The sequence below is a fragment of the Morchella importuna genome (genome assembly GCF_003444635.1).
Source record: "Morchella importuna strain M04M26 chromosome Unknown Morimp01GS080, whole genome shotgun sequence".
In the NCBI taxonomy this organism is placed as follows: domain Eukaryota; kingdom Fungi; phylum Ascomycota; class Pezizomycetes; order Pezizales; family Morchellaceae; genus Morchella; species Morchella importuna.
Genome location: NW_025763476.1, coordinates 23838 through 36676, shown reverse-complemented (window position 1 = coordinate 36676; position 12839 = coordinate 23838). Strand labels below are relative to the sequence as shown.

General features: G+C 45.2%; 1 protein-coding gene across 1 annotated transcript; it reads left to right on the top strand.

Annotated features, from left to right (window-relative positions):
• Positions 1–3503: 3503 nt before the first annotated feature.
• Positions 3504–4239, top strand: LAJ45_11643 (uncharacterized protein; the record flags this gene model as incomplete). The annotated part of the gene is made up of 3 exons (XM_046121125.1): positions 3504–3580; positions 3756–3905; positions 4050–4239. The coding sequence occupies 3 exons, from the start codon at positions 3504–3506 to the stop codon at positions 4237–4239; spliced, it is 417 nt and encodes a 138-aa protein (XP_045965678.1).
• Positions 4240–12839: the final 8600 nt, after the last annotated feature.

The window sequence follows — 12839 nt, the reverse complement described above, 5'->3', positions numbered from 1 at the left end:
GGTGTTCGGGACTGCCGGGGCCGCGAGAATGGTTACTGTGCCTTTAGCGTTGATGGTGACTGAAAGGGCGGTGGCAGGGGCAACGATGCCTTGTCTTGCTAGGAACTGCCCAAAGAGGACGGGAAGTTCAGCTGTTAGGCGGTCGGAGTCGGGGATGAGGGTGGGTGTGGTCTTTGTGGCGAAAAACCGGCGTTTATGGGTCGGAAGGGGTGTGTCCTTGGAGGGAGAACCTGCAGCCTTTTCGTTCCTTTTTCCGCGTCGTTTTTCTGGCCTGGTTGGTTGTGCGGGAGGGGTTGCCGCTGATCTGACGGCGTTGGCGTAAGAGGAGGGTCTGGGGTTGGGAGGGCAGGGTGGGTGGTGGTTGCTCTTGGGGCTGGGGGGGGGCAGGGGGAGCGGTGGGGGCCTGGGTGTTGTGGAGTTGGGAGTTGATGTTGTCGAGGCGGTTGAGGATGCGGGGGTCGGTGTTACGAACCACTACCGCAACACGGAGGAAGCCTGAGTCATCGGAAAGTGCCGGAAGTTTCTGCGAAGGATTAGTAATCGGGTTGTTTCTCTTTCTTATATATAGGGGTGCTTGCCCCCTCACTGTCTACTTCTTTCCTTACGCAACATCTTGTATTTTACTTTGAGTTATTACTTTGGGGGATTTACTTCGCTTCAATACACTTCTTTACTCTCAGTCCCCGTTACGTCTGCTGCCCATCATGCTCTTCGCATCCGCCGTTATGTTCCTCGTCGTCGCCCTCGTGGCCCTCTGCTCGCCTACCCCGCTGTTCCCTCTGCCCCCTCGCCGACCGCTGTCTCCTCCGTCCTAGTACGGACCATTGTCCCTGCCCTCGGGCACACCGCTGACTCCACCCTCGTCATCGTGCGAGCCTACTTTCTCCTTCCCAGGAGCCCCCTAGTGTCCTTCGACCCCATTGCCAAGCCTTCGCACACGGTCCCTTACAGTCGGGGGAGCGCTGGTGGCGGCGGACCTCCTCTTGGAGGTCTTCGTGGTCCTGTTGGAGGGAGGCGATGTCGCCTGCCATGGTTGCGTTTTGTTTGGCGATGCCGCACAGGAGGGTGATGACGAGTCTGGTTTCGTCCGAGGTGTTGGGGTTGGCCAGGATGGCAATGGTAAGGGCGGAGAGGGCGGTATTGTTGGCTACGCCTACAAGTTCTTGGTCGATGTTGCCAATTCCAAGGGCGTCCAGGGCCTTCGTCATGTCAGGGGTGGGGCTTGGCATTTTGAAGCCTGGGTTTTACAGAGTTTTGGTGGGGAATGTTGGTTGCCACGCAAGGTTTTGGTGGTTATTTTCAAAAAATAAATAGATAGCGGAAGAGAAGGATGAAAACTGGGAGTACATACCTACCGATCTTTACACACTCTAGATTCCAACTATCGCAACCTAGTGCACCCTCGTTTAAAACCCCTCCATTCGTACGACGCCTCACATTGCAGGTATTTTGGAGACGGGCACGACCGTTGGGTCACCGCCAGTGCACTGCGGGCCAAGGTTTGGGGGGCATGAGGCTACGTGGGTTAGGGTTGTTTGGTATTCTAGAACTCTGTACCGTGCCTGATGTTCTCTGCACTTGCTATTTATTACCTCTTGCACTTTCGGTAGAGTAGGTCTACCGTATACCTACTCTACTATGCCTCTAGTATGGTTGCCAATTGCCGAACACAGACGAAAAATTCAGGTATGCACGCACCTGTTGGTCGATACGCAATTAATGAATTAAACAAAAAAAAAACCTGTTGGTCGATGTCTAAAACATCTTTATCTCAACCTCGATTAAACGGTTCTTCACCATATTAAATATACTCAGAGCCTATGCAGAGTACGTTTGTAGGTACTCTACTCGTATTTTTCTGATGTTCGTGGACGCGACTGATATTAAATGCCATACAAAAATACGCCAAGCTCATGATTTGCGCGTATGCAATAATGGCTGAGTTAAAAAAAAAAAGTTAGGAAGATACGTAGAGTAGGCAGAGTACTAACTGCGGTACGTTCAGAGTACATAATCTCAACAACTATTAAAGTCAGAAATCATGGTATAGGGGCGTCTTGGGTGACGTATCGTAAATCACACGACCGTACTTCTTTCTTCAGCTCTCTCATTGGAACTAAAAAATCAAATTTGGTAACCCAAGACAAATCCCCTCAAAGTCAATCGCAACGGTCCAGTGGGGAGGGATTTACGCTAATAGTACTGCTCTACCCAGACGGGCCCTGAGGCTCGTAGACTAAGTACTCTACATACATACATAGAGTCCAAGTAGGTAGGTTAAAACGGCACATCAATTCGGCCTTACAAGGCTGAACATACCCCAGATATGGCTGTAGAAGCCAATAACGTTAAAACTATGACATAAGATGACATGAATCGGTCGGTACTATCCAATGGCCTACCGCGGTGTAACGCACGAACCTTTCCTGCGTGTGCTTGATCAGGTAATATAGGAAACCCCTTTGCAGCATACATGCCCACATAACGTTACACTGTGATCGTAGAACTTTGTACGACGTGACAACAGTAAATTATCATTTACAATTAGAAATAGAGCGAGGTTTAGCTCGTAATAATTTGGCACAATGCCGAGAGAGTTTTAGCTACAGAAAATCGAAAGTCGGTCACTTGGACAGAAAGTCCTGCACCTCTTATTAGCTTAATCCTTGCAGGTCTTTGCCGAAAACAGCTAGAATTTCTGTCCAACCTGTCCGAATATCTGTTCAACCGGCGCCATAGCTACCTAATCTCTATAATCCTAGTTTCGTTCTTTCACACTTGTGCTGGGTCTTCACTCTGGTTCTTGTTCACCACCGTGGATGTTTCTCATGCAGATAACTTCTCTGCAGCTGGTACGTCCACAATGATGTTATAACTAATGAACACATTTGCGGGGCATTAGAGTACCATATTAAGGTGTGCCATTAAGAAAATGCTGTGGTTGCCAGCTTGCGCATCAGCTATTTTAGATCAATGACCAACATTGCGACCCGTGTTGGTGCTTTTCACAATCTTTCCAGATAGGAACCTATCTATCCCACGGATATAAGGAGTATTATAAGCGGTGGGTGGGTCCCTCTTGGTTCCCTCTAATTATTGATGCTTTTTTTTTAATTTATCTGGCACCGAGCTTGGATTAGCCTTAAATTCGAGTAGAGTACTCTAGAGTATGTACGGTCTACGGAAATGGATGTCTAAGGAGCCGTCATGCAGCGCAAGATCTATATAAATACACTCTGCCCCACCCCGAATTGCAGTTTTCTACTCACCCCCCCCGCCCGCCACTCTCGTCACCCCACCCATCTTTGAAAGAAAGTTGAACAACAGCCGTGTCACTCACGATGGGTTTCTCTAAGAGGAACTTCTTCCTTAGCTTGGCGTTCCTTGTGACGCCTATCGCGGCTATCGCCATGGCCATGCCACAGCCGCAGCGCGGCCTCTCGAGGAGCTGTGAGCAGTGTCTGTCCCTGTTGAACACTGCAGGATGATGTGGATACGACATGATGTCCGGCGAATACACGACGTTGACGGAGCTCACGTGTATGTGCGGTATCAATACATTTGTTGATGAGGATAAAGCGTACGTGGATAAGCCAAATATATACCCTCCTAGTAGCTGCCATGTAACACTCCCATCACTGGGGCGGTGGTGAGAAGCATGTCGTAATATATGAGGGAGTGAGGGGGAACTAGCCTCTGCTCCGCCCTCTTCTATTTCTTTTCAATGGTAATGTAGCTAATACTCTGTGATACAGATGTGTGAGGTGTATGGTGTCTAGGGAGGAGATTTCCGCCATCGAAGCCACGGAGTACAATGATGCAGTGGAAGCTGGCTACAGTTCGATACCCTCGGGCGGTGACTCGGGAAATGGGAACTACGTAAATGGAGGAAACTCTGACAATGGGTGAAACAACGGAAATTCCACCGGAAACTCTGACAACTTTAACGGAGGGGGACGCAACTCGGATGGAGGGAACAACTCTAACAACTCTAACGAATGGGACAACTCAAATGGAGGGAACTCTAATAACTCTCACGGAGGGAACAGCTCTAACGGCGGTGAAACCAATAATGGATCCGGGAGCGAGACCAACACAGCCGAGACCAACAACGGAGCAGCGGACAACTCAAACGCAGCCGGGAGTACTCATTCGAACGGCGTTGAAGGTTTAGCCATGAGATCGGAACAGTTGATATTTGGGGCGGTATTCGCAGCTGGGATAGCCTATGTTTTGTAGTTTTTCATGAGCGATGGGAAGTGAGGTCTAGTACTATACTTAATGTAGATGTATTCGTTTTAATTTTACGTCATGCGTGTGGTCGGGGGAGCTAATAAGGTGCTTATGTATCTACTTCAAAAAAAAACTCTAAATGAAGGACAGATCTTTTTTAATGTCGCAGTGGCACATCAGAATACTGCTAACACGTACACGCTTGTCAACTAAAAGTGCATCATAATCATCTTCATCTTTCAACGAGTACCCAAGCTAGAAACATTGGCCACCATTGCAACTGAGTCGCGCCTCAAGGAGACTATTAATTCATACTCTCTGATCTCAAGCGGAAGAAATAAGGCCCATTAGCCGGCCTAACGTTCCCACAAAAATCACAACTCAATTGATCAATCAACCACTTCCACCCAAGATCTTCGTCCATATGATCATGATAGATGAATCTCTCAATTAGAGTGGGTGAACTTACTCCCACTAGACTGCGAATGAGTTCTGATCGACTCGTGCCAATCATGCTTGTGCGAAATAACGGCTGTATACTCAGAGGCTGGAAGACATGGAGGCAGGCGGTATCCGGTATTAAGCAGACCGTGGTGGTCCAGCCATGTAGCAGTGACAATGCACTTGCATGTGAGAAACTGATTTTGGGTTAATTGAAGCGCTTGAAGAACGAGTGATAGATTATGACTACCAGAGCCCTACATGCATACGCAACCTCCGGCATAAATAATGTTTTTATAAATTTCCAGCGCCCAGTACCCCCATTTCCCTACGCGGAACTTGTTTTGCACTTCCACTCAAGAGCCGCATACTTACATAACATGTAGGTACATGTATTTTGCGTTTTTTTTTTTATTTTTATTATTTTTATTATTTTTAATTCATTATGTAATTATATGCAACCTTACATATACAGCTTACAGCTATGACTGTCTATACATATCTTGAAATAGGGCGCTCGGCACATTTCATAGTATTGGAGGATTCTCATAGTATTTGTCATCGGCATATGACTCACTCACGACTCACTTAGAAGAAGTCCAATGGACGAGGAGGAGCTGGAGAAGTAAAAAGTGCTTCGAACATAGGGTAAAAGAGAAGAGAAAAGAAATGGCAAGATGCCGCAGATGGTGCAGCCTGGGGATAGGAAAAAGGGAAAGTGAGGAATCAGAAATAAGGAGAGCCGAGTGGAGGTTAAAAAGAAATGACAACTTCGGGGGGAGATAGGGAAGAAAAAGAAAGAGTGCTGGGATAAGTTTGTGGGCGACATCAGCAAGCTTAACAATTTCTGTAAAGTGTCTCCTGTGTCTCCAGAGAATCAAAATCCGTTTTGATGTCTGAGGAGAACTTCAGGAGACCCGGGAGACTGTTGGGAGATTCATGAATATTTACAATCTTGCTGATGGAGACACAAGGCAATGATTTGTGGGGAGTCTGGAGAATACTGTGCCAGTACAAGAAACGATATGCCAAAATGTCCACTATCGAAAACGAAAACGAAATTGCGGTTACATTTAAAGAAAAGGGAAAGATCTTTATACAACAACTCTTTCCCAATGCGCCAAAAGGTACAGATATCGTTATGATGACACCCCAGAACGATGAACAACCTAAACATATTCTGACAGAGTAGGATATGGGGACGGCGATCTGGAAACAAGGAGCTTATAAAGCACTTGGCCTGGATGGCATATGGTTTATCGCGCTGAAAGAAGTCCGGTCAGAAGTTAAGGATCTAATAACAGAAGTATATCAACTCGCACTCAATCAAGACTATTATCCAGTAATGTGGAAGAAAGGCACAGGTGCAATCATCCCCAAATCAGGAAAGACAGATTACTCAAGGGCCAAAGCACACAGACCAATCTCACTATTAAATACATTAGGAAAAGGATTGGAAAGATTATGCACAGATCGGCTGGCAAAAATCGGAGAGCAAGAAGAACTGAGCTCATATCAGTGGAAGGGCATGGGGTGAAAAGAAATATCAGCAGAAGAGTGTGTAGAACACACACTGGACTGGGCAGAAAAGAGAAAAGAAGAGGGCGAAAAGGTTCTACTAGTAGCAATAGATATTGCCCAAGCATTTCCGAATTTAAGCAAGACGAAACTGTTGAATATCGTATACGAACAGGGAGGCGAGAAGAGACTTGCATGATGGGTATACAGCTTTATGAGTGACAGAAAAGCCAATCTAAGATTTGATGGAGAAATGGAACAAGAGCATATGGTAGAAACTGAGATACCGCAAGGAAGTCTGGCATCACCAATCCTATTCAATCTTTATATCGCCACCCTTATTAAAGAGGTCAACGAACTAGCAGAACGACAATTGGAAGGAAAAGCAATCATACCTACCTTCATTGATGACTTCACAATTGCGGTAGCTTGAAAGGACTGGGGACAAGCAATAGCGAGAGCAGAGTGGATAATAGAAATCATCTATAAATGGGCAGAATACAACCATGTCAGGTTCGAGGAGGACAAGATGGAGTGGATTAGACTGGGAAAGGATAATGGAGAAGACAAGGAAATAGAAATGCTAGGAGGAGGGGGGAAAAATGAGAAACAGGAGTTAAGTGGCTAGGCATCTGGATAGACAACAAGCTGACCTTCAAAAACCACGTAAGGGAGACAATGGTTAGAGGATTCAGAGCAGTGCAGAGTGTGATCAGCTTAGGAAAAGGAACAAGAGGAATGGGGGTCGGAAATACGAGAAAATTCTATATCGCATGCTCCAGGCAAATTGCGGAATACAGCGGAAAAATATGTTGGAAAGGACAAAAGGGACTCGAACTTGCGGCAAAAATCAACAAAGTTAATATACAAGCAATGAGAAGGATCGGAGTACATTTCAAATCAGCCCCCACAGCCGCAATAGAGGTGAAAGATGATATGATACCTACACAACATGGATTCAACTATAAAGAATGAATGCAGGCAGTACTAAAAGAACTGAAGCATGCACCAAACCATCCTACTCACAAGGCATTGAAAAACAAGATTGGTGAGATAATCCAGGAAAAGAATACATGACGGGTATTGAGAAGAAGAGGCCAAGGAAGGAGGTGGGGAATGAAAGAAGCAGTTAAAATTTGGCAAAGATCGTAGGAAGGGATTGGAAGAAAATAGAAAGTTGGAAAAGCTACTACGAGAAGGAAAGAAAATGGGTAAAAAAGGCAAGGGAAGAGATTGAGATAGACATGACTGTATAATGAAAAAGGAATACTAGTAGAAAAAAAGAGGCAGGAGGACAGAAGGGAACAGGAAAGAGAGATTATCATTTACAGCGATCGCAGCAAGACAACGGAGGTAGCAGCAACAGGAGTGTGCAGAATAGGAAATGATGGAGAAGTAATGAGGAAGATCGGCTACAGACTGGGGAAAAAGAAGGAAATCATGGATGCAGAAATGGTGGGGCTCAAAAAAGCAATCGAGATCGGCCTAAAAGAAGCAGCAAAGGAAAGAAATAAGACGATAACTATTAGATGCGACAGCCAGAAGACGATGAGACGAGTAAAATACAAACACCAATCATCAGGAGAGATAATGGCTCACAAAATACGCTACTGGTATGACGCTGGAAAGACACAAAAGATCAGAGTAATACTAGAATGGGTCGAAGGACATAGCAAGATAAAAGGAAACTTGGAAGCTGATAAAGCAGCCAAAGAAGCCGTCAATAAAGGAAGAATCGATAATGAGTGGTTCGTTTCATTTGCATTCCTAGAAAGGGAGTCCGGGAGGAAACAGTAAAAGATTGGGAAACAGAATGGGAAACGAGAGCGAACAAGTAAAAAGCGCAGCATAAACCATCGCAACGAAATACCATCAAATTTGACGATACGGACCAAACCAACAGAGTTATTATTAGCTGCCTCAGAACAGGCCATATAGCCATCAAGAGGTACCTAAAAAGAATAGGAAAGATCGAAAGCGCCGAATGCGAATGCGGCAAAGGAGAGCAGAGTGTAACCCACATACTCACCGAATGTGACGCAATGGCCGAAGCCCGCAAAACCTTCAAAGAGCATAATACAGTTATCAAACTCCTTTGGAAGGCAAGTGGTATCGAAGCAGCTACAAAAATCTGGAAACACTTTGGGAGATGGAGATACAAGAGAAATGGTCAGGAGGAGAGCGCAGAAGAGGAGAGAGGAGAACTATGATACGGGTGCCAGTGGGTGACACTGAAAAATGCTGGAAGCGAGGAATAGGACAAAAGAGGACTCTAGTGTTTTGCATTTCTTATGTTGGCTATATGTGAGAGGAGGCGGAAGAGAATGGGTAGTTCAGGGGTATTGCCATAACTGTAAGGTTACATGCAATTAATGAATTGAACAAAAAAAAAAAAAAAACTCACGACTCACTTTCCTATTAGTCATTCTATTACTTATACGTCTATGACTCATTGTATCTCTTTTGTACTACCTCTCTTTAGTATAAATACGGGGCATTCCCCCTTAGCTAGAATAAACACGATCAATTACTTCACTTCTCCTACATACTTTTCTCTAACATATACGTATACGGAGTCTTATAGATCACCTAATACCCAAACAACACTTAAACTTATCCCACTCAAATCCTGACTTCGCCGCACTAATCTCCGCCAGAAACCATGAAATGGATCAGCCGCCCTCACCTTGATATTCGCAACTTGTAGTTCTCTCTTCGAAGCTTCATTATATTAGCACGGAAGCATCTACACTCTTTCAATACCTATTGATCCGCCGCGCCCCTTTTCCCGCCAAACCTGTTACTCATGACGGGTGGATTTAACCTTCCCGGCCTCCACATTTGGGCTTACAAATCTTTCCAGGGCCTTTGACGAGACCTTGAGTTCTCTTCTCCTAGCTCCATAGGTATCTCAGCTCACCCAGCTTTATCGAACCAGGCTCGAGTCTTTCCCGCAAGCGTTCAAATTTTGTTAATGTCTCCTTCACTAAGAGAGCTCCAGTGGGTAGCTTCCAGAAGCCTACGAAAGATGTGTAGACGGCGCTACATGGAGAAAAGGAGGATATAACTTCAATCAAAACGGATTCAGACTCGAAGTGGTGCGAGATTGCCGTAACTTCAGTCGGTGGCGCCGGGAATCCACAGTACCAATAAGTACAATTTAGTAATGGGCGATCCGGAAATGAAGAGGGAAACTACAACGTGTTAAGACATCTAAGCTATGTGTTGAAATAGTTATTGACGTAACTAATCTGTGTTTTACATCTAGAAAGATAGGGTGAGGACATATACAGATCAGCACTCTTTCAGGCGTTTTACTTTTGGTCAGAAGCTCCGCTCATGATCAATCCAAGAATTCTATACCCTAGCAGACACGCTGTTGTTCGAGATCGAATTTCAGAGATGTCTTGTGAAACAGAAGGAGCATTGCCTCTTTCTCCCGCCTCTCACATCTCCTACATATATAACCCCACTAGAGGTTAACAATTGTTTCCAAAAAGCTCTCACCCTCGTACTTTCTATGACCCTGGGATACTAGGGACCAATAACCGCCACCGCAAGGGCTTAACTCATCAACGTACCTACCACTAGGGCTATTCCAGAAGTATTTCACTCCACGTTCATCACTAACACCAGAGAGGAGTTGGATAATGTTTAATTTAGGCACAGCGTCAGCTGAGGTCCTGGAAAGATGATATTTGCTCGGGCATGGGTTTCTTCTAGGGGTACGAGTGGTGTTCTAGTTGTTGGCATGTCCTGTAACGATCTTTCTTACATAGACTCGGATGAATCCTCAAGTGTTGCATATTCTCTTTATAGAACGTATATAATTGGAGGGAGCCATGATATACGGATACGTATCCACCTCTCGTAATAGTGCTATCAACCTGCTGTATCTTCTATCATGGGTATCAATCCAATATCCGTTCTTCAATAACACAATGGTCGAGAGAATCACCGGCACGATATATATATATGAACATTCAAACAAGATTAATTTCCAGTAAATCCTATCCCCGAAAGTAACGAAATATCAGGATTTGAGTTTGAGGTATCAACACTTCTCTGGCTCCTCGATATTTCCATATTCTAAGCTGTGTCTTGAGTGAATTTCTGAAGTATACACCACCCAAATCACCGCTAACCGCCCAACTAACGAACTAAACAAAAAAACAAAAAAGCATCGTTAACTGTCACCAGGGTTAGGGTTTCCTGCTCCAGCAAACAGAAATACTCATAAGGTTCATGAAAGACCAATATTTTCAAAATTATATCCTCTCAACTCGAAACCGAGTAATGGGGTATTTCCAACAATCTATGGACGCTATGGCGGCATCATGATTGGTGGGGCCGGCCCTGACCCGCGGCAGCCAGCAGGATTCGATTCTAATCCGGTATTTACAAAATATCCTCGGTGGTATGGATATGCAACGGACTTTTTACAATTTTTTTTGTGGGGAGCTTGGGCGCTCTAATCTTGGTAGAGCGAGAGAAGGTGCAGATCATGAATTATCACTCGTATCCTAAAGCTTGGCGTCGTTGTGGCGGAGAATTAAACGCGGAGGTGTAGTACGCATGCGTCTATACAAGATGTGACTACTACAATATCAACTCCCAGCAACAACTCATTTGATTATTTTGCTGTGGACATTAATTAGGCTTGGATCGACTCCCGGATACGGTAAATTTCTAAGGGCCCGTTTGGCTGTTATGGAGGTGTCGAAATTCCGTTTTGTAGCTGCTCCGTGAGGAGAGGATAAACGGAGCTTTTTCAAAATGGAGTTTGGATTTATTTAGGTTGCCAAACACCTGATTTTTAATGGTTGTTAACGTTGGTTTTTTTGGTTGCAATGACTGCAAGAGCGAAACGGAGCTGAAAAGAAGTAGGTACCCCCTACTTTTCAAAAACTCCGTTTCAACGCCTTAACGGAGTTACAAAATTAGCTGCCCGAACACAAACATCTCTGCCAAAATGGAGTTTTGAAGAAAATGAAATGGAGTTATGTGGTTGCCATACAAATCCTCCTCTTGTAACTCCGTTTTGACTTACAGCCAAAGGGGCCTTAAGTTCACCCAACACCCTAATATAACAGCTTAGAGCAGCTTAATCAATTGATGAAACCTATCTTTGGATTCCCTAAACACATCAGTAACGATGCTGATCATGCATGGCCAGTATATAGGTCTGGCACCTACCCGTCCTCTTATCTGGTTGTCCTTTAATTACCAATACCATGTCGGTACTCACTAATGCAACGGCGACATGAGCACTGAAATCCAGCACTAGATATCAACCAACTAGCTGGATACTAGCGATGCTACACGTTACACCACGCTCCGCACCTGGCCGCTCGTACAACAAGAGCTGCATATTTCTACTAATTTTAACTACATACATACATACATACATACATTTATGCACACGTGCACTTCCGTGGTCGTGATATATATGGAAACCAGAGTACCCACACACCTGGTTCCCACTAGGCAGTAATAAAGAAACTTGATGGCCCCCTCTTCGCAACCACTACAGTGTGACGTCTTGGCTGGTTATTCTTTCAAATTCCCGTTATTTGACACCATCTCCAGCTCCCTTCCCCAGCTTAATATGCAATTGATTTGACAACCATAGGACGAGACCTATAGCTTCACAACCGTTATCGGATGGGCTAGATTTGTCGCATGGCATGGGACATATGTGATAAGAACCAACTACTGTCGTTCAGGGGGTATTGGCGAATTGCAGGTAAAGGTTGGTTTGGCTGTCTCTTTTTTGCCCTGTCCACCATCACCCAGTATCCGCCAATACCCCGTGAACGACAGTACACTCTTCCCATATGCAGTTGCAAAAAAACCACCATAGCTACGCCTACATAGTCTTCAGCCTTGCTGGGATCCAATCGTGCCCAGCTCTGGGTATGCTACCAAAGCACAGGATTACCTCTTCCTACAGCCCCAGCCCCACGAAGTGCGAGTAGAAACTTGCAGCGCCAGAGGTTAGACAACGGTATAAGTTCAATGGGTTAGGGTTTCGACCCGAATCTAGATTGCCTCCTCCACTGTAGTACTGACCACCACCGGAAATAAATACCTAGATAGTTACGACTATTGTGTCAAAAGCTTCGCCTTCCAAGTCCGTTCAAACCAAAAGCTTATTTATGATAATAAAATGTCTCCTATCTATGCATGTATCAGCGTTCAACACGCAATTTCCACATGTGGTGGGGCTGAATGTACCTCTAAATGGTGGGTCCCGGTTCACCTTGTCGCTCCAGAATTCAAAGTGCACAAAGCTGAATAAAAGCGAGTAGAATGTGCAAGTTCCATGACGTCGAACCTGCGCCGCGGAAGTTAACCATGAAACATGCCCTTTTACAATTACTTTCCCGGATTATGTAATTATCCACTTAACTGTGGGAGTGTCGGCCCCTGGACCCAGTGGTCGAAAATTCCCCGCTCATTGGTAATGTCCGTCAATAACCATTCTATTTTACTCTCCGTAGTCACCCTACGTGCCCCCTATAGCTATTCCTAGGCTGGCCTTTCTGTATGTAAATGTACACGCTTACCAGCGTAAGAACCAGAAAATGCAGTTGCTCAGGGCAAGGATAATTTGTATGGAGTGGCGTCGTTCTCTCATACAAATA